Source organism: Panthera onca, chromosome B4, assembly GCF_046562875.1.
Source record: "Panthera onca isolate mPanOnc1 chromosome B4, mPanOnc1 haplotype 2, whole genome shotgun sequence".
NCBI lineage: Eukaryota > Metazoa > Chordata > Mammalia > Carnivora > Felidae > Panthera > Panthera onca.
In genome coordinates this window covers 5,377,985-5,405,733 of record NC_138345.1, presented here as the reverse complement: position 1 = coordinate 5,405,733, position 27,749 = coordinate 5,377,985, and the positions used below count along the sequence as shown (strand labels likewise).

Here is a 27,749-nt window from a genome sequence, read left to right as displayed (position 1 = left end):
GAGCACACCTGGTGTTCTCACTGGGCCTCTGACCGAGCTGATCCCAAAGTCCTACCTGTCAAGCCCCAAAAACACAGCATGGGAAGGGAATTAGTAGTCAAGTAACTTTCAAGAGGTTAGCTAGGAGGAAGTCCTTCTCCATCGGGCTTCTTTTCATCTTGGGGGTGGGGGGGGGGGGGAGCAGGAAAGGCTTTTCATTTCCTAATTTTTAAATTATTTTTTTGAATTGTTAATATAGTCAGATGGCTCAAAATCCAAATATATATATAAGTAAAACATATGCACTTAAGTGTCCACCATCTGGACAGTTCCAGGGACACGGTGCTGAGCCCCACCCCACGGCCGACCTTTCTGCCTTGCGCAGCCCCAAATGACATCCTATCACGATACCGAACAAACCAGGTCTCCCTGCAATTTCCACTTGGGCTTACTTCTAGGTAGGAGATCTCGACTCAATCAAGTGGGGGAGTTCTGGCTCGGGCTCCAAGCCCTCCAGAGTCCCAGCCCTGGCTGGCTCACCACCAAAGCTTCCAAAACCCAGCAACTACTGTTCCTCCCATCCTAGGACCTTCACGAATTAGCATCCACAGAACAGACGAATGGTAGTGTCCCCTTCGTGCAGCAATGACAAAGCCTTAACCTTTAGCAGTTTGCAAACGTTTTGTCCTGTGTGAGCTATTAATACTGTCATCAAGGGAAATCGTCACACGTGCAAGATCATTTAGCTGCGCAGGTATTTCATCCTTGATGTGGATGCTCGCCACCCCCTCCCCGGCCCCCACCAACAAGTCCTGGGACAGGCCTTCTGGGAGCTCCCCCGCAGAGACCACAAGGAAATGAGCGAGCGCGGAGAAGTGGTAAAGTCAGCAGACATGTGACTGTTCACGCCGCAGTTAAATGAGGTCAGGTGAGAGCCTGAGGGACCGTCCAGGCAAGGCCGCCATATTGTAAGTGGAGTAATGGAGACACTGAGGACAGTGACCGAGGGGCGGGACGTCGTGAGCTGACAGAGGACCGAAGACAGCTTTCTCCCTGCTCCTAGAAGCAGAGGCCTTCCTTCTCACCACCCCCCCACACACCCCGCCTGCTCTTAGAAGCAGCCGCCTTCCTTCTCACCAGTCCCGTTCACAACCAGGAGCTCTATCCGGCAACCTTTGTAAAAAGGACAAAGGCCAACAGGGCTTCAAGTGCAACCAGAGCATTGGCCTAGAATCTGAGTTATAAGGGAAGGAAGAGCCGGCAAGAAGACAGGCAGAGGGCCACCAGGCTCAGTCCCAGCCGCACCCCGCCCCCCGCCCCGGGGGGCGGGGTGGAGGCTTCCTCTTAGTTACTCCTCACCCGGCCAGGGTACCCAGGTAGGGGTGGGTCACCAGAGCCCAAGCCCCTCCCCACACGAAGAGAAAAGGGGAAGGAGTCAGACAGCTCGGACTGGGAAGTAAAACTGAATCTCCGTCTCTATCCTGGGCTCCGAGCTGACCGGCAGCCCCCAGGATCCGAGCGGAGCTCTGCAGTGACCCGGCCTCCATCACCCGGCTAGCCAACTGAGGCCAAATACAGTGGGATCCCCCTTCCGGGGCAGGGGGCCACAGGAGGATCTGAGGCTCGCGGACAGGGCTTGTGCACCCCCCCCACACACACACCCCCCCCGCTGCAGAGGGGGCGGGCCCAGTGAACTAGCTTAAATGCCAGGCCTGCAGGTGGGCCAGGTGGGTGTCTCCGTGCCAGGCGCAGGGCGGGGGGGGGGTAGGTCTTGCCCGAGGGCACCTTCCTAGGCCAGGCCGACCTCACCTCCGGTCGGTATCTGCCTTTCGGTGCGTTGTCCCACCGGTCCCACACAGCCGTCCCCAGTCCCCCATTTTGCCGAAGAACTGAGGTTCCGGGTGGTTTACATGACGTCCCAGGAGTCGGAGGGTAGAGAAGGGCGGCGGCAGCACTCGCACACAGACCTGCCTCTCCCACCCGCGTGTCCCAGCGGTCCCTCCCCCCGGACTCAGCCTGCCACCGAGTGCGCAGCGGGGAATCCCACGCGGCCAAGCCCCCGCCACCGAGGGCCCCCAGCCCGCCGGTCGCGCGCGACCTCCAACTTAATGAGGCGCGACGGGGGGGTTCGTTCAAAGTCGCGCGAGTGGCGCAGGCCCTGGGCAGCCCGCGCGGCGCACCGGCCGGGACACGTGCGGCGGGGGCGGGGGCGGCCGCGGCAGCGCGGGGTCCGAGGGCGGCGCGGGACCGGGGGCGGGCAGGGCCGAGGGCAGAGCCGGCGCGGGGGGCGGTGCGGAGGGCCGGGCAGTGCCCGGCAGCGCGGGGGGTGGCGGGCGGCGCGGGGCCCGGGGTGGGTGGGGGTGGCGGGCACGGCAGGGCCGGGCGGGGGGGGACGACGGGGGGTCGCGCGGGGAGCGGCGCGCGCCCGGGGGGGGGGAGGGGGAGACCACGCGGGCTGGGCTCTCGGGGCTGCGTCCCCGGCGGCCGCGCGCTGGGAGGGCGCCTACCTTTCCTGAAGGGCATCGCGGAGGGGTGCGCCCCGCGGGGCCGGCCCGGGATACCGAAGCCGGGCGACGTCCGAGTGCCAGCCTCGCGGCTCGGGGGCGCCTGCGGGCGCCGGGCGAGGGAGGGGGGAAAGGGACATATTTGGACAGAGCGGGGCGCGTCACCGCCGGAGGGTGGGACCGCGGCGAGGCGGGCGGCGCGGCCTCCGGGGCGGGCCCGGCGGAAAGCGCTTAACCCCTGCGCGCCCGGCGCCGCTGCGCGCCCCTCCCCACGCCGCGGGCACACCTTCCGGGCGGGGCCTCGGAGGACCGCCTCCCGCGCTGATCTTCTGCCCTCGGGCGCTCGGTACCGGCACCGGCACCGGCACCGGCACGGGGGGGGGGGGGGGCGGCCCCAACGGCTGGCCGGCGTGGACGGAAATTAAATGAAGGCCGGAGGGAGTAATCCCCGCAAAGCGCATCTCTGGCCGCCCTCGTTGAAAATCCTTCCAGCTCCTGGGCTCCCGCCCCGCGCTCTTCCACCCCCCACCCCGACCCCACCCCGGCAGTGATCGCCTCCGGCAAACTGTGCGTCTCTCTCTCTCTCTCCCTTGTGCATCGCTGTTTCCCCGGGGACCTAGAACAGCACCTCACATCCTGATCAATACATATGTCAAAAATAATTTTAAAATGATAATAATAATGGGACTTTCAGGAACCGTAACCTCGAGAAATGGAGAAGGGAGACCATTCCTCACATCACTAAACATTTTGTGTGAAGGCCAGCACCCGAAAAATGCTTAACTACTTGGTGGGATCAAATTTCTCAAAGGCAGAGGTCATCTGTCCGTCCAGGTGAGAGTTAGTTCCTGTGAAAAAGTGCTATTTTATGTTACAGTTTGAAGAAATGGTGTTGGGAACAGTCTCCAGATCTAATATTTAAGGTATCTATGCAATTCCCCACTTTCTACATAGTGGAAAAAAAAAAAAATCCAGGTGACCTGAAAAGTCAGAGCCAGTGGGGTGTTCGTGGGTTTTTAATCATTTCGTGATGGGGGGGGGGGGTGCAGTTCCTTGGGCTGCTACCCTTTATGGGTGGTGGTCCAGACTCCACCCCCACATTCCAAGGGAGCCCATGTCTGGGAGAAGGCAGCCAGTGTTGGTTCAGACAAGGTATTGTCATTTGGGTTCCTGAGCTCTCCGACTTCAGCTCCTGAGTGTGGGTGTCAGTCTGTGTAAGAGGAACAGGAAGTGGGGGGGGGGGGGAGATCTGACACTGAGAGAGATCGCCAACGCCCTCTGCCCTTTCCGCTGCCACAACCATAACACCCAGCGGACCTGCACTTTACTCCATGGACTCACTTGCCGGAAGGCAAATTTTTTCTAAGGCCAGATAAATGCAAGCCTGCACATCTCGGATTTGTGCGGCTACGAGTCACAGTGAAGCCAGAGGACATGCACGCTGGGGGGGGGGGGGGGGGGGAACCTCTTCCTTGTAGCTGGTGCCTTTACTGCCTTGTGGACTCAGGCGGCTGATTGTGATAACAGTAAGACATGCGTATTTGGTCTTTGTTCCCAGTTCCTGGCACCTGGCGCTTAAAAACCTCGGAATCTCCAGAGCGAAAAGAGGGTTTTTGCGTGTTCATGAAATGACTGGTGCCTGGGACACTTAGGTAGCTTCAGGATAAGGGCTGGTGGCCAGAAAGACCACATCATGCTTAGAGGGTTGGAACTCTCAGCTCTATCCCCCCACCCCTACCCAGGGAGGGGAGAGGGGCTGCCAATTGGGTCGGATCACCAGTGGTCAGTCATGCGCACGTAGTGAAGCCTGGATAAAAACCCCTAAATGACGGGTTCGGAGAGTTTCCAGGCTGAAGGTGGCAGGTTCCGATAGGACGGGGAGGCTCCACGCGCCTCTACCCGCTCACCTCGTCCTACGCTCCTCTCCCGTTTGGCTGTTCCTGAGTTGTATAAACTGATACATGGCAATAAACTGATAACACCAAGTAAAAGCACTTCTCTGGGTTCCGTGAGCAGCGCTAGCAAATTATCAAACCTGAAAGCGAAAGTCGCGGAGACCCCAGACTTTGTGGCCACGTCAGACAGAAGAGCGGGTTCCTGGGCACCCAGTAGTTGCACTGGCATCTGAAGTGGGGGGCAGTGTTGTGGGGCTGAGCCCCTTGTTGCCCTGTGGGGTCCATGCCAAGCGCAGGGAGTTAGTGTGGGACTGGATCCAATTGCAGGACACTTGGGAGAAGGGCTCATAGGTGTGGAAAGTCCCCCCACGCGGAATCAGAAGTGATGCAGGAAAACCGGTTCCCCACGGGGGAACCGGAACCCCATCTCTCCACTCTTGAGCATAATCCCCTATAGGAACAACAGGGGGCTCGTGGCTGTCTTATTCCCATCATTTCCGAGAGCAGCCCTCTCTGATGTTGGGTCTTGTTGTTCATAATCCCTGGGGACGTCTGTTCTTTCGATCAGAACCTGCCAACAAGGGTTGCCGTGGACATTTCATAACCGCACGAGTGTCTCTGCTTGTCCTTTGCACAAGGGAGGCAACAGCCTAGGCAAGTTCACACAGGAGAGAAACGAGTGGCCTGAAAAATTGGATTTGCTCAAGAACTACTAACTCACTGTGGCCAGTACCCAGTATGGGCTGGGGTAGTGGTTCACAGCCCTCTGGTTTTCGGCGTGGAGGCAGGATTTGAAGAGATCTTAAGTGGAGAGTATATTCCGAGGCACTTCCCACAATATAGTGTGAGTCGCAGAGTGAAGGAATCGCATCATTATTCCCCAAACTCCCCGTTGTGTCCGCCGACGTTTCTCTTCTGGGTCTGATGACCTATGGACGGAACAGTACTCTTCTGAGGAGCTCTGAGCACAGCACACTGCCGTCTAGAGTAGAGCCTAGTGGCTGGAACCTTGCGGAAATTGCAAGAGTTGTCAGGCGGGTTCCGGTCTTCCTCCAGGGCCCCAGCTGTCATCGTGCTAGAATGGCCACCATCACTAGCACCAGCCGGTCATCGGAGGCTTGAGGACAGAGCTGCTCCAGCCCAAGGGCAGGGAGCAAGCTGCAGGACTGGATTTGTGACAGCTGGCTGGGCCCCAGGGGTGGTTTCTGATTTAGTAAGCCTGGGGCGGGGCCTGAAGCTTCCCAGGTGGTAAGGGTGCAGCCGGCCCTCCTTGTGTAGGGCTGTGCTCAGACACCCAAGAGGGGGAGTGGGACCGGGCTAGGAGGGGTCCTGCAGGATCTGGAGCAGAATCAGGGCTCCTCCCACCCAGGGCACCAGCCCCCCTTCTCCTCTGGTCCCGGTGCGGTGCTCCGCGGGGCGCCTCCCGGCCCAGGCTCTTGGGGCAGAAAGTGCCAGAGCCATGGCCTCTGGTTTTCTTACTGCAAGAAGAAAAGGGCCCCCCTTCCCAGATTTCTTTTCCAGTTTGTAGGCCAAACTGAAGGCTTTCATGCTCTCTCCAAAGTGAGGGTAACACTCAGAGATCTAACACGTTCCACCCCGGAAATTCATCTCTACCCACAAGCCTTTCCTCTCTAGCTGTAGGATGTGAGGTTTGGTCTCCAGTGAAGGAACTGAGGTCATAGGAAGAGGGAATATTTGATCGGGGTCAGGGAACACTGGTAAAGAAGAGTGTGTTGAAGGAAGGAAGGAAGGAAGGAAGGAAGGAAGGGAGGAAGGGGCGTGCCTGGGGACAGGGACCAGCAGGGCCCATAAAGTACTTGAGGGCCCCACCCCCACCTCCACCAGACTCCCCAGAGTAGAGAGTCCAGCGGCTGTCCCCACTGCGGGCCACCCCCCATTGATACGGTCCGGGTGGTTTAAAGCTGCTGCCGCCTCAAGCTTCTGGGCCCCTGGGTCCTGCCAAAAGGCAGACCTCCGGCCAGCCAGCCCTGGCGTGGGTGCGTGCAAGACGCAAGCAAGGGGTGAGGAGAAGACACTGGCTGAGAATCTCTGCCATGGCTTCCCAAGGCTGTATGATAGACCCTCTTCGAGCTTCAGTATTTTGCCTATAAAATGGGCATAATGCATTCTTTACAGGTTGCTGTAAGGATCGCGTGAAATCGTATTTGCCTGGAGCACACGTGCTCAGTGAAAGGCAGCTGCCATTATGAGTAACTTTAGCAGTAGTAGAGCTGGAAGCAGGGGCCCTGGGGTAGTGAGAGGGAAGGGTCCCAGAAGAAGAGAGAAGTGATGGGGAGCATGGGGGAGGGGAGGGCGTTGGGCAGGAGCACGTGGGCTGGCCCAGGAATGTTGGGGCTGAGCTTCCTTGGGGTCGAGGGGGCCGAGGGAAATCCAACTGCTGGGGGATAAACAACTCTCCATTACCAAAATGTGTGTGTGTGTGTGCATGTGCGTGTGCGTGCACGCATGCACATGTTCACCTGTGCACACCTAATTATGGAACTATGAAAGAATCAATGATTCACAGTATCAGAGAAAACTATAAATACTAAGGGTAGCTATAAGGACACATCTAACTCACGGCTGTTGGTTCCTAAACACCAGTCTCCGACTGAAGGAGCCAAGAGCCCCCGGAGGGTTTGAGCGGCTAAGCACAGGATGAGCCTGGAACATCTTGTTGTGCCAGAAAAATAAGTAATCATTTTGCAGACCTGCCGACAAACGACGGGGACGCGTCCAAAACACACAGCGTCCAACGTGAAAGGGCTCCTCCAAAACAGTCATGGCAGCAATGGATTGTGACCCAGAGAACAAAGTGAGAAGCCATGAGTCCACACTGGCATAAATAAATAGGAAAGTGAATAGATACATAGGGGAGGAGGGAGAGCTCTTCCTCACAAATCCTAGACCTCACAGAAATGACTAGAATCCTAGCTCATAGATGGAGAAGGAATCATGGCACTAGAAAAGTCACCATTTGGCAAATAGCACAGAAATAATTGTTTCACAGAAGAACCCTCCGGGGAGGCTAAAATTAGCAAGCAGCAATAATGCAGTGAGACACAGGATATTAACAGTCTCAAAGTACCTCCTACAAGGCAAGCATTAGTTGCAAAGGGGAAGGTGGTGGCTTTGCGGTAGAAAAAACTGGAAGCCACCTCCACCACCTAATCAAAGTCAACGTCACCAGTAATGGACCAAATCAGCATCAGGTGCCTCTTGATACAATGCACTGAGAAGGACACATCACATGGGCAGTATTCTTGCGCAAAAATGCATAACCTGAATCTGATCGTGAGGAGACATGAGACACCTAAAATAAAGGACATTACAAAAATAACTAGCAAACAGTTCTTCAAAAATGTCGAAATCGTGAAAGACAAAGATAGACTGAGGAAGTGTTCTTGCTTTACAGGCAGCTAATGAGCCATGAAGACTAAATGGAACACGGGATCCTGGATGGCTTCCTGAACCACGGAAGGGACATTAGTAGGACAGCTGGTGAAACAGGAATAGTACTGTACCAATATTAATTTCCGGATTTGGGTAACTGTACTGTGTTTATGCAACATCTGGAGAATTGGGGGAGGGGTGTTTGAGACTTCTTTAGACTGTTTGCAAAATGTTTGTAAGTTTAAAAATTCAGAATAAAAAGTTAAAAAAAAAGTAAAGGGTAATCATAGAGACTGCAGAACTCGCTAAATGAGACAACTCCCAAACTGATCTGGCTGTGTAATCAGCTACTAATTACCATTAATGATGGGAACTGCCTAATTTCCAGGCAGCACAGTGAGGAGGAGCTTTTACCACAAACTTAGTGGCTTAAAATACCACCCATGTATTCTCTCCCGATTCTGTAGGTCAGAAGTCACACGGCAAGACTGGGGTCTCTGCTCAGGGTCTCGGGAGGCCGAAATCACTGTGAGCGGGGGAGTTCCCAACCGGAGACTGGAGAAAAACCGCCTTGCAAGCTCATTCCCAGGGCAGAATTCAGTTCCTGTAGTTCAGGAGTAAAGTCCTCACTTCCTGCCGGCCGCCAGCTGCCAGCCGCCAGCACTCTGTTCCCAGGGGCTGCCCGCATCCTTGCCACGTGGCCGCCTCCTGTCTTCAGGTCAGCGGAGGCAGGTGGATGGCTTCTCGGGCTTTGAACTCTGACCCTTTCCTCTGGGACCAGCCGAGGAAACTCCCTACCTTAAGGAAGGACACAGGCCCTTGCAGATAGTTTCCGTATCGTAAGCCCAGCTGATTTGGGATCCTACTTTTGTCTGCAAATTCACGGCAATACTGGGTTAGTGTTTGAGTAACGGGAAGGTTTGTGTACACGAGGGCCAGGAATCCTGGGGCCACGTGGGAGTCCTGCCTGCCGCAAGGTAGTTTCTTAAACCAAATAAATGGATATAAACGGGCAACAGGTTTGTGGACGGTGGGGGGCACGGCCTACCTGCTCTGAGGATGTGGGCTCCCCGGTGCCCACCAGATCAGTCTGACCTGGCTCAGAGAGAGTCTCCTTCTTTCCTACTAATCCTCCCGTTTCAACCGGTTCCTAAGTACAGCCCTGACCGTGTTGGAATGAAATTAATTATCATCTCTTCTCTTTCCAGTCGCGGAGTTTCAGAAATCAGGATTCAGTCTCTAGGGGACAGACGCTATCCACACCCTCGCTGTCCCGGATGGAAGGAGAGTAGCATTGTGTTTAGTGCTCAGCAGCAGCTCCGGAGGCACCAGCAGCTGGGAGTGCACGCCCTGGGGCTGCCCGGTTCCCGGCCAGTCGGGGACAGTTGTCCCTTTCTTCACAAGGAAAGAGTGGCTGCAGCGAACGGGGTTTAAGTTGGGCCTTTGAAGCCCACCGAGCCCAGGGCCGGGCTTGCATTGAGGATGGAATCACTGAAAACATCAGAGCCCTAAAGGACTCCAGAATGTCACCAAGCTGCTCTTGTGAAGCTCGCTCCTGTGCCAGCAGATGACCAGGCTTTTTGTCGTCGTCGCAACGAGCGTGTCCTTTTTTCTCAGCACTCTGACAAACTCCTGCTTCAAGCAGGGGCGAGCATTCACCCCCACTCGCTACTGACAAAGCTGCGGCTAAGGGAAGCGGCCTGCCCTGGGCGCCTGGCCACAAAGACGGAGCAGAGACCTCCAGCTGGGCCTCTCAACCGATGCCACTGTCCTCACCGTGCCACACCCTCTCTCCGGGGAGCTGTGTTCTCTCCAGTCAGTCGTTGTCCTCCGGGCGGGGCATCACAGTCCTCAGAGGGCTTGGCTGAGCTGGGAACCCAGGCCCATCTGACCTCAGTGTATTTAGTCTTAATAACCTATTTACGGCTGAGAAGCCAGACTGCCTCTTTCCCAGAAGTCAGGCACAACTGCTCTGGCCAAGCGGTGGCTTTCCACTCCCATTATAGTCCTAGAAGATGATGCTGCCCTTCTGAAGAGGAAAATGAAGAGTCTTTGTGATTCAAATGAGTCACATTGTCACTTCCAGAGAAAAAGCAAGTCTTCGAAGGGGGCTCTCACTTAACCCGTGATCAGAACAACTTGGAGGCAAACTGGACGGCATCGTGGAAGCTACGTGGTGGAAGATGTGTGACCAGCTCCAGAACTGGCCCTCCCTTCCACGCCCCGGGCCATTTCTTCCCTCCTCTGCCTCTGTGTCCCCATCTGTAAAATGCAGAGAATATTAGTTGTTGGCCCGATGTGAGGACCGAATGACTGCTTAAAAGAGAAGCAGGATTTCTCTCTTTTTTTTTAATGTTTATTTTTGAGAGAGAGAGAGAGAGAGAGAGAGAGAGAGAGAGAGAGAGACACTGCAAGCAGGGGAGGGGCAGAGAGAGAGGGAGACAGAGGATCCAAAGTGGGCTCTACGCTGACAGCAAAAAACTGGGTGCAGGGCTCGAACCCACAAACTGCGAGATCGTGACCGGGGCCTAAGTCAGAAGATTAACTGACTGAGCCACCCAGGCGCCCCGAAAACGCAGAATTTCTAATGTTGGAGGAACATATATTTTTACTGCACTTGAGGGTGGCTTTTCTACATTATACGAAAGACTGCTTCGAGATATTTCTATTTTTCAATGTACATTTTATCCAAATTCAACATTTTAGGTTTTCCTTAAGTTCTTAGACTTAACTCAAAGCTGCATTATTCTACTTATAACCTTATCATATAAAATATAGTAAAACTTAACAGTCATTGTTCAGGGGAATTTGATGACTGGTCCCATGTAGAAATCCAGCTACTTAAACTGCCTTATCAATTAAAACCTGCATTTATGAAATACTTTATACTTCAGAACACTTTGGTTTGCTCACAGGCCTTGCCAAATAACCAACTAAATATGGCGAATCTTCAGTTCTTTTATTAAATGTTCCCATACTGCTGACAATCTTAATAAAATTGCATTGCACGTTTTAGCTTAAAGCTCAGGTCATGACCTCAGAGTCATGAGATTGAGCCCCGAGTTGGGCTCTGTGCTGAGTGTGGAACCTGCTTAAGATTGTCTCTCTGTCCCTCCTTGGCTCACACGTGTGCTCGCTCGTGCTCTCTCTCTCTCTCTTTCTCTCAAAAAAAAAAAAAAAAAAAAATTTTTTTTTAAACTGGGATCACAAGGCCTGTCCATTGGATACTCAAATTTGCCACATCCTCTTAAAATTACAAGTTCTCAAGGTGCCAAAGAGATACTGGTCACCTAAACTTAACCCCAAAATATCAAAAGTTTGGGTTTAATTTGCTTCATATTCCTCTGCTTAAATAGAAACTTTTCCACAGTTAAAAGAAAAAGACTCTGAAGAAACAGTTATGTCATATCAGCAAGTCAGGGCTCCTGTCCCAAGGCACTGACTAAGGTTACTTATTGACCAGAAAGACCCTGATTGGGACAGCAAAAAATATCCAACATAATAAAGATTTTCCAGACCTTCTGAACTGTGGGTTATTTTTGCAATAACATGTTTACAACTAAAAAGAAAGCTAAATTGTACATCTGCTGCTGGGGAGTTTCTAGATGGGACCTGAGAAGAGCTTTTCGGCTCTCAGAAGGCCTTTGCTGCTTCCAGAATTAGGGAATGAGTTTCTAATGGTGTCCTGCTCTGGGGTGCAGAGCGTCCTCAGGCCCAGGGCACTTAGCGACTACAGAGGAGGACAGCATGTGGACGGTCACAGGCAGGAGTGGAAAGCACAGTCCCGTGGAGTGAGGGAGCTTCACCAGTAGCTGTGGGGGTCACCAGAACGCTTGGTTCGAAAGCACAGACGTCACACTCAACGGAGCTTAGGCCAAAGCGCGTCATCTGGAAGAGTGCTGACATCACTCAGAACGAAAGGCGGGACCCCCAAGCCCTAGGGGCGGGTGGCCTCCTGAGGGGGAGCCGCAGGACCCTGCCTGGCTCTCATCTCTTCCTTCCACTGGTCATCTGGCCGTGTCATGGCCGACTGGCTTCCACCACGGGGGTTCCAGCGATGGGGGTGGGGGGCCCCTGGCCCCTGGCCCCCCACCCCGTCTCGCCTCCCCCAGCCCCGCTGGAACCGAGGGCTCTGAGCCGGCAAGAGTGGCTCCCAAGGGAGGGAGTGTTACTCGGGAAGCGAGTGGATCAGCCCGGGTCACAGGAGCAGCTCAGGCCACGGGGCTTTCCCAAGGCAGAACTTAGGGGGGGTTTACCAGAAGCGGCAGGGGGTCTCCGGACACCAGGACCACGTGATTCAAGGTTGAACGGTGTGGTGGGGTGCGGGAAAGGAGCACCATTACATCTTTTCCCTTTTACCAGTGAAGCAAAAGCTTGCCCTCAAAGACCCAGATATTTCTGCGGCCATCTCATTAGGCAGAATTAGAACTTGGGTGCTGGGAAGCAGCAAGGGTACGAAAAGAAGGGGTAGGGGGTGCCGGTTCCCACGGAGCTCCTGTGTGGACGGGAGGGGATGTGAAGGCCTTTCAGTCTTGCTCAGAATGACCCAGTGATGGTTGGGTGACGCGTTCTCCATGGGAGATGCGTTCTCTCTGTTTACACCCCAGTCCTTAAGACTGACAGCAAATGTTCTAGACAAGCACCAATCTTGGACTAAGGACTTTTAAAACATTTTACTAAAATGAACGTTTTTCAGATTTCCAGGATTAATCCAAAATTCACGACATGCTGTCTAGTAGGGGTGTCAGGCGTCACAACTCGGTCATCTGTCGGAGGGTGCTTAGGGCCCCTCTCTGGCTGGCTGGACTGACAACTGGAAACTGATGGGGGCTTGGAACCACAGGTCTCGCCCACCCCTGGCCGAGAAGAGGAGTCGAGGAAGACTGCACGAGCCAGGTGAACATCTGAGGGTTTGGGTGGTTGGGGGTGCTCAGTGGCTTCCGTAAGGGGTTCACGCTTTGGAAGTTTTTGTTTTAATACGGCTCTAAAAGCCAGAAAAAGGGGAAAAAAAAAATCTTTCCTCTAAAGCTCACAATGTGTTTTTCGGGCGAATTATACCTTCATCTGTTTGCTGGCACTATTGTTCACATATCTTAGAATCATACTTGTACCCGTATTTTCAACATGATTTTAAGGCATCTGGTACACTGTTAATCATATGACCTAACAGAATTTTAATAAGTACTTTTAATTTAATACATACCTCATCAACAGGTAACTGGTATAAAAATATATAATTTCCCTGAATATTTTTTCCAACCTGCTCCAGTCAACAAATTACAGTTGGGCTTAAATGGTTATTCTGTGCAGATAAACAGAGGGCATTTTCTAACACCGAAAAAAGCAAGCTGTACCCCATTCCCTCCCTACCTACTATTTCCAAATCGACTTCTTCATAAAGAAGTTCGACGTCTTACTTCGGCCGCTTCTTCCCCTTTACACCCCGGGAAGAGGAAATATTTCAACCCAGGAAAGCTCACTCAGGGCCATCAAACAGCACAGGGGGTCTGATGGCACCACCCAGGTGGCAATGTCTTCAGTCTTTGGAAACAACTTCTGGGTTTGCCCCAAAGTAGGAAGGGACTTGGTATTCAGAATGTGGGCTTGTGTGGGTGACCTGGTGGGAAACCTAAGAGCACATGTAGGAGAAAGGTTTATTTATGTCAGAAAATATGCATCTATCTGATCGCTTGGAGGGAAAGCATGGCCTTTATTCCTGTGTGGTTATTGTTACAAAAATACTACAGTTGGTGGGGGGGGTGCCTGGGTGGTTCAGTCAGTTAAGCATCTGACTCTTGATTTAGGCTCAGGTTGTGATCTCATGGTTTCAGATAAGCCCCGCGTCAGGCTCTACACTGACAGCGTGGAGCCTGCTTGGGACTCTCTCCCTCTCTCTCTGCCCCTCCCCTCCTCTCGCTCAAAACAAGTGAACACTAAAAAAAAATAATACAGTTGGTGAGACGTCACCGAGTGTGGAAATCATACACCGCCCTTACTGCCGAGGTGGATGCCTGATGACTTTTGTCAGCGACTGTCCATCATGAAGTCTGCAGAAGATCTGAGAAAATGATTCGTTTTCATTTCCTCAAGAAAAAGGGTGGCTTTGGTTTGAAGCTCTCAAGCAAAGCCCATGCCTTGCCATTCAGAATGTGCTCGGTCCAAGACAAGGAATGTATGAAACAGAGATGTCCACAAGTAAGCTCGGGCAGAGGAAGGGGACACTGGCGGGCACCCTACTCCCCTCTTGCTGCGTCTCCAGGCACCTGCCCGCCCCCAAGTCCCGGACTTGAGCTGAGAAGCCCTGCCCTTCCTTCCCAGAAGTCCCCCTGACAAGGTGCACATGAATCTTTAACGGGGTGGGGTGGGGGGCACTGACAACTGCTCGCACTACTGAGGCCCAGGGGAAGATGGGAGCGTGGCGAGAACCTGGAGAAGAACGCGGTCTCAGTCGTTGGAGGGTGGGGGCTCACCTCAGCCGGATCACGTCCAACAAGCGGGCAAATATGCCAAGCGGTTCAGAGACCAGGAGTCGAGGGAAGAGGATGCGTGGTGGGTGGGAGGTGAGAAAATCCTCCTGGCCTCTTGAAGACCTTCTAGGGGCCAGAGGTTTTATTATTAGCAAATGCCGTGTCTTCCCCAGAAAAGGTCTCCCCTTTTGTTTTCTCCGATAACGTCCGGACTTGGGTCGTTGCAGAAACCCTGCTTCCGTACCTTTGGAGGCTTCGCGAACCTGCACAGGAAGGGCAGGAAAGGGACTGCATTTGGATGACACGCTTGGAAGACACAAGAAGACTCTGTGGCCTGGGTGCAGGAAGGTTAAGGGGGGCTGACCGCTGCGGACTGGGGGGGATCTTGGGCAGGATATGGGGGGCCGGGACCGTTTTCGCCTCGCAAAAGGGTAGACACGAAGCATCAAAATTTCCCTTGAACTTCTAAAGTAATGCAGCAGCTCTGCATTCCATTAAAAAAAAAAAAAAAAAGTCAGGTGAGGAGTTCTTCACCCACCTCTGAGTCCCACATACATAGGTCACTTTTTAAGGGAACATACTATCAAGACATTGTGAGCGCCACTGAACAAGCACGGTAACTTCTGGAGATTCCTTTAAGAGGCCATTCCCTGTACACGTTGAGGGGAAGCCAAGCCGGCCTGGCTGCCCGCCTCCCCTCCATTCACCCTCTTGTCCTTGGAGAGAGAACGTGCCAGTGTCAGCGGGACGCGGGGCGGTCGTAAGAGAGGGCTACGGCCCAGCCTCCTCCGCAGCTGCCGGGCCTTTGTCAGAGTTCCGTCCGCCGCCGTGGAAGTCAAAGTACTGCACCGCGGTGTGCAGGGCCGCGGGCACGTGCCTCGTGGACCCCTCTTGTCCCCCACCCCCTTCTCGCAGGCGGAAGGCAGACACGATGGATGGAACTTAAGTGGCCTTCGCAGACCACGAAGAGGAGGGCACAAGCTGAGGATGACAGAGCCATCAGCCTCGGGGGTCCCTGGATGCAAAGCATGCTCTTATTTAAGCTACTGTACTGCGTTGAAGAGTGCCCCCCCCCCCCCCCCCAAATTTATGTCCTATTTGGAAAGTGTCCCTATTTGGAAAGTGTCTTTGCAGATGCCATTAGTCAAGATGAGGTCATACGAGAGTAAGGTGAGTCTTAAGTCCCATATGACTGGAGACGGCATGCTATGTGATGACGTTTGGAATTAAGTCTCTAAGTCAGAAAATGCCAGGGGTGGCCAGCAACCACCAGAAGCTCGGAAGAGGCAAGGATCCTCCCTTAGGGCCTCCGGAGAGAGCACCACCCTACTGACACCTTGATTTCAGAATTGTAGCTTCCAGGACTGAGAAAGAAAGAAGTTGTTTTAAGCCACCCGGTTGCGGTATTTGCTATGGCAGCCCCAGGAATCGGACACAGCTACTGTTCGATTTTGTTGTCTTTGCCGGCGAGGCCTAACCTTGCAGAACACACTGCTCTTCCATTTGGCTCTAATGTCACTGGCCACTGAGGAACTGCGAATTTTGCTGGCAAATGGCTGAGGATTCCCACTGATTTATAGGAAATGAAGGCAGTTTTATGACCAGCTCCACTCTCTGTCCAGAACCTTCCTTTCCACACCTCCCACTGAGCCTCAGCAGTGCTCTCTGTGACCGCTTTTCCCCACAACTTGATACAAAAATGCCAGATGAGGCAGAGTAGGAAAGCTGACTGGTCAACCAGGTTGCTCTGAGCTTACTTTCTAATACAGAAGTTCTCCTTCTGCCTTTTTCTATACTCCCCCTGCACCCTTCTCCCGTCTGTCCACCCCCTGACCCAACTGTTCTGTGCAAGGAACTTTTGGGCCATCCCAGAAACAGTCTCAGAATGCTCCCAGGGGTGGGAGGGAGGGAGGTTGGGGGTGTATTTTCAACGTGCCTAAATAGCTACGGGAAGGAGAACGTCTACTCCCAGATTTCAGCTCTGTAACCGCATTAACTCGGAAAAGAAGACAATAGCCAGAGTTGTAGTCGGATAATTGCCGTGTCAAGCTAACTAGGCAGGATCCTTGCCCTCTGCTTCTCCTCGTGATGTAAAGGCCGGTGCCAACCTCAAGGGTACACGCAGCCTCTGCTGACAGCCTGGTCTATCACTGCCTCCCTCTCGCAGCAACAATGAGCTGATGAGAACGTACGGGTCAACTTTCTCCCTTTCCAATACTGTCTGTGACTCCACTCATCTCTCAATTTTCAATTACATTAATGCCTGGCAGGGATGTATTCTATTAAAGCAAGAATGTAGAAGATAGAAGACTCTAAAAGTTAGGGCCCGACATGAGACACAGCCAAGGGAAGTCTCGAGATGGCAATGTCCAGCAGGCCTGGGAAGGGACCAGTCCAAATTGGGGCAAAGGCCAGAGAACTCTGGGGGAGAAGCCTCCAGGAAAAATACGAATCTGACAGACTGATACGCCTGACCCGGGGGGAAAAGTATTAAATGGCAGATAAACACCAATGGAGAAATTAGAAAAATCTTAAAATAGGTACATCCACTAAACAATTTTTTAAAACTAGGCAGTTATTATTAACTCCAGAAAACACAAAGGTTATATTAAAAAATAACCATAATATACCACCTGGATAATGCTTGAATCATATTTATGCACTAATTAGTTTGCAGTGACTGTTGCTTTAACACAGAATTTTGACGTAAATATTTAACGAGAGCTGGAGGGAGAAATGAGCTTTAAGACAGCTCTTAAACCCAATGAGTTGGGTTAAAAAAGCTAAATCCTCCTCTCTCATAATAGGAAATCACTAGAAAAATGTCTACAAATGATAAATCAAGAAATAGCTTATGAGCAAATGAGTTTGAGATAGATAAATGCCATAAAATGTCAGTTATAAGAGTTGAATGCATTTTCCTTTGGGTAACAAGACTGATGTGGCATAGGGCTGTTCTAATTTGTTATGAGCCTCTGAGCACTTAGTGCATTTTATAATTACGTGTATACATTATTTTGAAAAATTAAAATAAAAACTGAGACTAGGAACTTGCTTCTCAACCCAAATTTTGGGAAGAATTATGCAAAATTCAGGTCAGAATGACTCAGTACAGCCGGCCCCTCACGAAGTGCCCATGTCCATACTCGCCTGTTTGCTTCCAAATGATACAGTGTCCACGTGATTTTCTCAGTTCTCGACCTCAGCCCTAAGAACAGTGTTCCAAGTAACTGCAAAGTGTGTCTTGCTAGTTGGAGACTGTTTGCCAAATTATCAGACTTTGATTCTATTTGTTCCTTCTGTTCTTCGAAGACAAATCCGTAACAAAATTCTCTTAGCAACCCCATTCCCGTTGACCTATTTCCTTCCCTCACGTAGGCTCTGGCTTCAGCAAGCCACAGATCCGCCCACAGGCTCTGTCATAAACCCATCCACGGGGACAGTGGCTTCACTTACCAGAAACTTGAAAACATCGTGTGTTCACTGCATAGATGGGACACTTGAGCAATGGGAGAAAAGCGCCACAGGAAGAAGATAATACAAGGGCTTTAATAAGAGGTATTTTTAATATCGCCTGATAGTGCAGAGGAGGGAAAAAGGGTGGTTGCTAAAGAAAAAGACCCAGCTGTTTCCAAATTTAAAAGTCACTGGTACATTTAAAAATAATCTGCAAACCATAGAACTTTTAAAGGGACAATCATGTAATGACACTTTCTCTGTTATCACAGTTGTATGAACCCATGACATTTGACATGCAAAATATTTCCCTAATCTTTCCCTTTCTCATACTTTAAAAAAAACAGTTTTAGGTTATCTTTAAAAACTAAAATCTATTTTGTGAATGTCTAGCAGGTAAGTGAAAAAGGAAACTTACTAAATCACATTTCGCAGAATAAGGTCTATGTGTTTCTCTTGATTTAGCAAATAAAATCTCTATTTAAAAAATTTTTTTTAATGTTTTTATTTATTTTTAAGACAGAGAGAGACAGAGCATGAGCAGGGAGGGGCAGAGGGAGAGAGGGAGACACAGAATCCAAAGCAAGCTCCAGGCTCTAAGCTGTCAGCACAGAGCCCGATGCGGGGCCCGAACTCACACAGTGTGAGATCATGACCTGAGCTGAAGTCGGACGCTTCACTGACTGAGCCACCCAGGCGCCCCAAATAAAATCTCTATCGTAACAACCGAGTACTAAGAGGAATATACTTCTAGAAGGAAACTGCTAACTGTCCCACACTGTCGGTATATGTGCATTTATATAAAATGTCATTATTAAATTCATTCCTCTTCAAAAGTTGTAAATAGCTTTGTGATGTACGGCTTTAAAAACTAAAACAACACATGCAGCTCCATAATTCAGATACACCCAAACTCTTAAGGTTCTGGTCCAGGCCTCAACCACTTCTGTATCTTATTGCCTTAGATGAGAGGTCAGCAAATAAGTGAGAAAAGACAGAAAGACAAATTGTGGAACAAGTTGACTAATAAAAGCTGCAGAAGAGATACAATGAAGGAAGATGTCATGATGGAAGGGGAGGAAGTTATCAAATATTAGGTGAAAAATTTCCAGAATAGGAATTCAAAGGACATGAATTTCCAGATTGAACAAGTCCATCCCAAACGCCCAGCGTAACGAATGAAGACACATTCACAAAACCCTCCAGAGAGAAGAGACCCAGCTCATAAAGGATGACATTCATTTTCTCAATTGCACTGAAGAAAGAGGATAGTGTAGTGAGTGATACCTGCACATTTTTGAGGGAAAATGGGTTTTATGCAGGAATTCTGTATTTAGTCAAATTATCAAATACAATGACAGAATCAAGATATTTTCAGATTCAAGGCCTCAAAAAACGTATCTCCTAGGTCTGTCTTCTCAGGGAACCACAAAGGATAAGCTCCACCAGAGAAAGAGAGAAAACCCAGAAAACGAAGACAAAGAATCCAACGTAGGAGAGACAAAGAGATTTTAACAAGCCCTTGACTTCCTAGAAAACAGAAGAGTTAGCTTTTGAACACCCCTTCCCACCCGCTCCCCATCTGTCCTTTCAGGTGAGTCAGAAAGCAACATTAATAAACTAATCAGAAACGAGTATTTGTGCTGTTACAATATCTTGTACATCGCTCTGGGCTGAGCCAGCGGTACACCATGATTAGCGTTATTATACAACTTTTCCTGGAATTGGTGGAGCCCAGTTTCCCCTGGAACTGAGTCAGCACAGTCCACTTGCCCCTGGAGACGTCCCTCTGAGCGCCCTCATCTTCCCACTTCCCACATCCCGGAGTCTCCGGGCCTTCTGAGCACCTCCCGGACCAAGACTCCCTCTCTCCTGTGTCGTGTCTCCTGTTTTCCTGAGTCAATGTCATCTTTTTCTGGATTTACTCCTTAAGGTGCAGTGGGTGGAAAAGTGAAATTAAGAAGGTGGAGACTGAGCTCTATTCTTAGACACGTGCTTAGGACGAGAAAGGCCGACAATGGCAGCAGCGGAGGGCGGCTGGTGGAAGTAGCCTCACGAGGATGTATTTAGGAATAAGGAGGCAGCGACCGGAAGGGACCCAGCTAAAACAGATAGAAGCAGTTACTGCAGGGGAGATGCGGAGCAGAGGCTGTTGTTTTCTGCTGTAAGGCTCGTGCTGACAGTAAGCCCTGCGTGAGCAGCAGTTCCCTAGGTGCAAGCTAGTCGTTGGAGGAATACAGGCAAAGGGTCAATTCTCCAGGCACAGGCAAGAACGTGAGCCAAGAAAATCTTGCCAACCTTTCTACCTGCGGGACTATCCGCTGAAGGTGTGCTGGGGTGACAACGAGCACGAGGGTTGGGGAGAACTCCCCAGTTTACCAGTTTACAGAGCCGGAGCTTGGCTAGACCAAAATACTCTTGGACACGGGAAGTAAACCTGAACAGCAAAGGCATTACTCTGGCAGATTAGAAGAGTCAAGGTCAGATCAAGGAGACCACCATCTACTCCAGGCAAGAGATATGAGGCTCTGAAATCAAGGCCCTCCCCCTGGTTAACATGAAAGATGGGAAAGAAACAGACTCCCCAGGTCTCAATTACAGACGGGTTCGGGCTCTAAGGGAGAAGGAGCAATCAAGATTCCTAGGTTTCTGACTTAGGTGATGTTCTCCCCCCACCAAATTAGAGAGCTCAGCAGGAGGTTTGGAAGGGGGAAAGTGAGTGAAGCTCGAACATGTCTGAGGCGGGAGGGGGATGTCTAATAGGCAGCTGGATGCAGGTCTGAAGTTTTGTAATGACTGGCTCAGATAAAGACATGTGTTAGTCACAGCAGAAACCAAAGGCCAGGAGAGCAGATAAAATCTCCCAGGGACAGGGGTGAAGGGTGAGCGATAAGCAAACACCCACAGGAAGAGCGGTCACAGCCCTCAAGAAGGGAGTGGTTAACAGTGTCAAATGCCATAAAAGGTCAAGAAAGAGAACCGAATAGACCCCCATTAGAGGCGGCTCACAGGGATCTTTAACGGAGGGCTGGTGGCAGCAGAGGTGTGATCTGTAGTCCATTACAATCCCTGCTCCTTAAGTGTCAAAAGTCAGCAGGTGGCCACAGAGGGCTGGTGATTCTTTGCCAGGAATGTGAAAGAAGAGGCAGGGCACTGGGGAGGAGAGTGAGTTAAAATTCAAGGGTTTAACTTTTTTCCCCTAAAGAAGGGAGAAATTTGAGAATGTCGCTCTGCGTCAGAAGAGTAGCCAGTCCAGGGAGAGTTTGAAAATATGGAAGAGTCTTTGGCATACAGTCTTACCACACGATCCAGCAATCACACTTCTAGACAGTTACCCAACTAACATCCACACTTATGTCCACAAAGAACCTGCACACAAATGTCTATAGCACTGGATTCACAAATGCCAAAACCTCGAAGTGACCAAGATGTCCTGCAGTAGGGGAATAGATAAAACATCCAGACCTTAAGTCACCGATGAAAACCGACTTATTAAGCCACAAAAAGAGATGAATCAATGCTTGAATCTCAAACGCACAACGTTAAGGGAAGGACGCCAGTCCGAAAAGGCTACATACACACCGTACGACTCCAATTCTGTGACATTCTGGAAAGGCAATAAAAGACAGTAAAGAGTGTAGTTGCCAGGCATGGGAAAGGAGAGAGATTTGAGCAGATTCAGGGGTGCCTGGGTGGCTCAGACTCTTGATTTCGGCTCAGGTCATCATCTCAGTTTGTCAGTTTGAGCCCTGAGTTGGGCTCTGAGCTGACAGTGCCCGCTGTGCTTGGGATTCTCTCTCTCCTGCTCTCTCTCCCCATCCCCCTACTCGTGCCCTCTTTCAAAATAAATAATCATTAAAAAAAAATAGGTGCAGCACAGGGATGTTTTTTAGGACAATGAAATCATTTTGTATGACACAGTAATGGTGAACTGAGACAGTAAAGCAGTTGTCAAAGCCTGTTAAAACTTTAGAGCCCAAGTATATCTTAGTGTATATAAAATTTTTAAAAACTCGCTTGGAAGACTGGGAGATCCCAGGGTGAAATGCGTATTGTGACAGATAAATCTAAACATGTTACAAACCTAAAAACCACCATACTGAAGGTTAGGGTGGGGGGATAAAGTGTTGACCCAAGTAACCGGAAACGAGTGAAGTCTTTAAGACTGAAAGTGAGATAAACTGTACATAAGCACGGTACTCTAGTTGATAAAGTCGTTTCCCATGAGGCTTTGCATTAAAAATTCTGTAAGTTCTATAAATGTATACTGGAATTGAAACAATTAAGTTTAAGTGGATGGCAGAAGGCAGGAGTCATGCTTCTCACTGTTGGGAGGAGGAGATTACACATAAGCAAGGGGAGGAGGCTAGAATGATCCATGGGGCAAGGGATCAGATTTGGGAGGCATCAGTATAAATTCACGTTTACCTTAACGTACATACAGATGGCTACATGTACACGGGTAATTCCATAACATATATTTCCTTGCTCTGTTAGCTGAGGGGGCCTAGAAGCAATGACACCCCAACAGCCATGAGCACACCTATGCCCAGATCTTGGTTCCTAATACCATCCTCCAGTAAAAGGAACCAGAGCTCCTTGGAGAAGGGGCCAATTCTAGGACTCAGGCAGAAAATGGGCGAGCTGAAGCTGGGGCACCTTGTTGTCCCAGAAAGTAAAGGAAGTGTTATAAACACACAATAAAACACCCCGCAGTGATGGGGATATCAAAGGCCACTGGGGATATCAGTGACCACTGAGAAAGCTTCCAACAGCCAAAGCTGGAAGAATTTGAGTCAAAAAATGAATACTGGTTTAAAACCCCAAGTACAAAATAAATATCTGTAAGTTCATATTGACATAAATGGTAAAATAAGTATACAAATGGTGGAAAAGCAGCCAAATCTTCCATGCAGAATTCCAAATATTTATGTAGCTACTCCACCCTAAGGAAGTGGAACACGCCTCCCATTCCTTAAGAGCGGGTCGTGGGGTGACTTCCTGACTTCCAGAGTAGGGTGCGGGCGAGGGAGCAAAGAGTAGTTTCGGGTGGGAAACCTGACAGTAACCCGGTCAAGGTGACTGAGATACACATCAGTAGTGGTAAGTCGTGTTCATGGTATGTATCTTGATACGCAATGCAAAAGGCATCAACACTCTGTGGTCTTCCTCCCCACCCCCAATGACCCCAGTCTCACCAGAGAAAAACATCAGACAAACCTCAACTGATGACAGTTTTACGAAATACTTGACCGGTGGTCAATTGTCACGGTCATCAAAAACAAGGAAAGTCTGAGTAACTACCACAGCCAAGGGGAACCTAAGAGGATAAGACTAGGATCCTGAATGGGACCCTAACACAGAAAAAGGATTTTAGGCGGAAACTAAAGAAATCTGAATAAACTACGTAATATGCTAGTAACATATAATAACGTATATCCTATGAAGAATATAATAACGACCTGTCAATATGGGTTCATTAATTGTGACAATGTCCCATACTAATGTTAAGATAGGTAATAGGAGAGATTAGGAGTGTAAAGGGAACTCTGTACTACAGTCACAATAATTCTGTAAATCTAAAGTAAGAAGTCTGTCGAAAAACAAACAAAAAAGGGAGAGGACTAGCTAATAGAGCTGGGGATCAAATCATTACCAGCCCAAGGGGCAGAAGGCCGCAAGGCAGCCATGACAGGCAGGCGGGGGCGGTGCCACGACCTCCTTGTCCCTCCCTTGCAGCTCCATCTGGAAAGCCCTCCTCTGAACTTCGTTTCCAGCTGGCAAATCCCTACTCTTCCTTCAAGACCAACGGCACAAATCAGACGTTACCACTCCTAACACACCTGCTCAGTCATCTGTGATCTGTGACTTCAGAGTCAGCAAATTTACTGCCAATTTATTGTTTACCAGATACGTGCTAGATGCTGGGACTAGAGAGAACAATGTCACGAGCCCCGAAGAATTCAGTCGAGTGACAGATCTGATCTCGGCACGGTTCGCCTTGCCCTGTGTTCGCTTTTGTGTGTGTGCGTCTCTCCCTGAAATAAACTACGAGCTCTGTGAAAGCATGGACCACTGCCTTACTCAGTTCTTCATTCCCAGGGCTAAGTACGATGCCTGCACACGGCGATGGACAGAATGCTTGCTGAAAGAAAACGAAGAACTAAATTCTCCTTCGGTTTAGGTGGGGCTTGCTTCTAGGAAAAGCAAACTGAGAAGTCTGCAAGGCTTTACACTGGTAGGTGATTTTAATGATCTGCCAAAAAATCCACACCGCCCCCTCCCCCCGCCCCAGCTTTTAAACAAATCACGCTCATTGTGGGAACAGAATGTACCGGCAAGAGACGACTTCACCTTCAAGCAGAAGAGAAACCATACGGCAGCTCCGTTCTTCCCGCGCAGAAAAGCTGGAAAGCTGCCTATCACTGATGTGACCGGGCTTTTCCTCGCTCCCTGTCCTGGCGTGTGGGCTCATCACCTGGACTAGATGGCTAGCGGAAGGCATTTCTGAAACTACCTAAATGTGCACGACATTCCCATTTACAGCTCACTGGCCAGAAAGGTCCCATGGCCGTCCCTAGCTCCAGGTAAGAATTTAATTCATCCTTCCAGCCTCTGAAGAGACACAGAAGAAAGAAAGGGGTTCGGGAATCGATGCTGGCATATGCCGTGTCTGCCGGCTGACCTCCCCGGCTCCCCCCAGAACATCCATTGTTCTTCCCCTAGGTTCACCCTTGACCTAGAGACGAGTCCAGGTATCTTCCAGTTATTGATTCCAGCCCAGAATCTTGGGGGTGAAAGGTGTCCCTACTTGGCACACGTCTACAGCTGAAAGGCCGGGTCCCCTGCCCTGAGCATGGGACTGGGCGTACAAAGGCAGGACAGGACCGGGACAGCTGAGCATGCCAAGTCCGAGTGAACACGACGGTCTCACCTAAAGGGTCTTGCAGCTGAGCACTGTCTCGTGGCAGCTGGTGTCCAGGGTTCCGGCCAGTCGCCTCCCCCGTACTGAAGAAGTAAGGCTGTGGTCTCGGGCGGTTCAAAACCATCCTTTCCAGTGGGAAAGCCGCCCGGTAACTCCACTGGTGCAGTCTACAATCTCCGATCTGAACTCTGGCTAAGGCTGCGGGGGCCCTTGGCTGAGCTTCAGCGATGGCGGGTCCCTCACACCAGCGGGCTCGGACTCAGACTCCCCATCAACCGAGACGCAGGCCGCAGCACAGGCGGCTTCCCTTAGCGAGGCCGGGTCCTCTCCTGAGCTCGCCTTTCAAACCGGAGCCCCTCGGTCAGGCTTTCTCGTTCTTCTGCAGGACTTTGCAGCCTGCATGCACTCAACACTCCCGGGATCTGTTTTTCCCACGTATGATTTACTTCATCTTCCTAACAATCTCAAGTAGGTACGGTGATCATTTCCATTTTCAGCCAAGGCACCTGGTCACACAGCAGTTAAGCAGTACCAGGGTTTGAACCCATGCAGCCTGGCACCAAAGCCACAGCTGTCTAAAAAATGACCAGGACATGGGAACACTCTGTGGTTTCCCTCTTACTTCCCTTAAGACCAGTCTGGCCTCTAGGTCAAAGCACAGTAACAGTTGGGCAAAATGTTTTGCCACCAAATAACTAGGTTCACCAGTTTTTCACCAACTAACTGAGCATAGTGAGCCCTCCTCAATCCTGTCCCATCTTGTCCATCTTTTAAGATCTGTCATTTGCAATTCCAGATACCGACTTACCGGTCAGGTGTTCTTAGTTGCGAATGGGAGAACACACTCTGGCTTAAGAAAAGGAATTCACACAAAAACACAACCAGGCAGCAAACAAGAATCTCCAGACTGGCCCTAGTCACACTTGGGAGGTTCAAACGGAGCAGAGCACTGCCAGACCACACCTCGAAACTGCTCCGAAGCTTGCCTGCCACACAACTGGCCCCACAACACACGCCACTACAACATGACGTCTCTGCCCCCGCTGACCCACAGGCTGGCCAGCACCGTGCCTGCCCTCGCCAGTGCGAGCATGGCCTCCGAGTTGGCACCGGTCATGGGAAGACCAGGGCTGGGCCCCTGCCTTAGCTGCAAGACAGGCCAGGAAAGCAAGCGTCTTCACCTTAGGGAGGGAGGTGGATGGGCCTGAACACCCCAGGTGGGCCAGGAGTGACAAGCGTCTATTACACTGAACCCTCCTAGTTACGCTGTAGCTTCACGGATATAATTTATGTCAACATTTTTACGCTGAAGTTAATATTGGACATTAATTTAAATTTCTCAAGCCCTATCTTGCAGAATTAGAAGATCAGAAATTCATTTCCAATAACGTACTAAACGATTAATGCAGTCATGGATAATTTAACAAGTAATAATCGGAGAGAAGTACTTACTAAGATGTGCCCATGCTAATAAAAATCATAGTGTAAGGCACCTGCATTTCTCGCATCGTTGATCATGAGAACATTGGAAAAAGCCACCTCGATGCAAATAAACCATTCTGTTATAAAGCAGAACAACAGTGCAGGTATTAGAGGCATTCTGGAACTTCTACTTCAGAGATTATACAAATTTAGCTGTCATAATAAATACCGATAGTCTCAACTTAAAATTTTTTGACTTTGTAATAGTGCAAAAGTGATACACATTCAGCTGAAATTGTACTTGGCATTTTGAATGTGAACGTGGGTCTTGTCCCAGGTTAGTGACGTGCGGTCGGACGCCCTCTGGGATGCTGGGCGGTGAGCCACCGCCCCCAGGCAGCCAGCGTTCACAAGGGCAGACGGATCCACCGACAACCATTGTGCCCATCACTTTCAGGTCAGTCCTCAGTACGTGGCAGGAGACAGTCAACACCTTGTTATCAGATAGGCTTTGTGCGAGATCATTTTGCCCGCCTGGAGGCTGACGCGAGTGTCGTGGGCGCGTTTAGTAGGCCTGGCTAGGCTATGTAAATTCGGTGTATTAAATGGATCTTCAACTTATGGTGGGTTTCTTGGCATATAACCCATTACAAGCACATTTAGGTACTTATAGGCCCAAAGTTAGTATCCAGTCCAGGTGTTCAGGTCCACAGGTAGACCCGTTCAAGTCTCAGGGCTGCTGTTGATTTTTATTTCTACAAAATATTCAATATATAATTCCTTTATATTCTTTGACCCAACTTTATAGAATACGTATGCTTTTATCACAGAAACCAAGTCTCAATTCAGTTTTACTCAGTAAAATGATACCACAAAAGAGAATATGTTATTTTTTTATTTATGTTAAATAAAAACATGAGAAAATCCTTTTTTAAAAAGGGTTAGAATATTCCTTATGTCTCCAAACCATGGATGCAAAGAACTGTTGAGTGCTTTCTTCCCCCGAGAAGGGTCACAACACACTTCCACGTGGTAATCACCTGGAGACAGCACAGGTACACGCCCCCGCCAACTGCCGCTGCAGAAAGGTCACATGCAGTATTTGGGCAAGCAAGGAACAGAACACAGGCACAGTATATTCTGGAAACACTTCCTGCTCTGGCAATGAACCTCAGTACCAAGTATTATTAGCTGCTTTCTTTTTTGTGGTCCCGCTACATCTTTAACCCACTTAATACCACCACACTCCGATGGCACAACTTTTCACAATTCTAGAATTCCATCCATTGGCAGTACAGTTTAAGTGGCCTATGAGGCTGCATTTTGTAAATATAAAAATTACGTGAGAACTAATACTATTGCGAATTTTGCCAGTAGAAACGTGGCCCCTAAGGAGCCACCGTTTCCAAAATATAACTGGACACACATTTACAATGCACCTGTGAATTCTGGAATCAACATGTCGAGTCTGACCTGCATGGAGACTAGACAAGAGTCTCTGAAGAGCACTGCTGGATCCACGGTTTCTGCGCCCACCTACCCCCACACTCGCCGCAGATCCCACAGTATAACTTCACCGGAAACGGTTTGTCCAACGGTCACGGCAGCCTGGCAATGCTTCCACCTTGGCTCCCGTCACAGAGTTCTCCATGACTGGAGTCAGTAAGAACTTCTCTGTTAGAGAAAGCAAACGTTTCCACCTTTGGCA

General features: G+C 50.4%; 1 protein-coding gene and 1 long non-coding RNA gene across 3 annotated transcripts in view; one reads left to right on the top strand and one right to left on the bottom strand.

Moving 5' to 3' along the window:
* Window positions 1-2,619, bottom strand: part of PFKFB3 (6-phosphofructo-2-kinase/fructose-2,6-biphosphatase 3) — a 74,572-nt gene extending 71,953 nt beyond the window's left edge. Inside the window, exon 1 of the mRNA XM_078450491.2 lies at window positions 2,487-2,619. Within this exon, the coding sequence (XP_078306617.1) occupies window positions 2,487-2,502 (16 nt within the window). The 5' untranslated portion in view covers window positions 2,503-2,619. The remainder of the gene's footprint in view (window positions 1-2,486) is intronic.
* Window positions 1,442-9,909, top strand: LOC132695123 (uncharacterized). Of its 2 annotated transcripts, XR_013556987.2 has the most exons (5): window positions 1,442-1,706; window positions 3,178-3,317; window positions 7,794-7,893; window positions 8,239-8,489; window positions 8,980-9,909. It is a non-coding gene; the product is annotated as an uncharacterized LOC132695123 (long non-coding RNA). The 2 variants fall into 2 exon arrangements; XR_009617739.3 differs by lacking the exon at window positions 1,442-1,706 and having other exon boundaries at window positions 2,896-3,317.
* The last annotated feature ends 17,840 nt before the right edge of the window (window positions 9,910-27,749 follow it).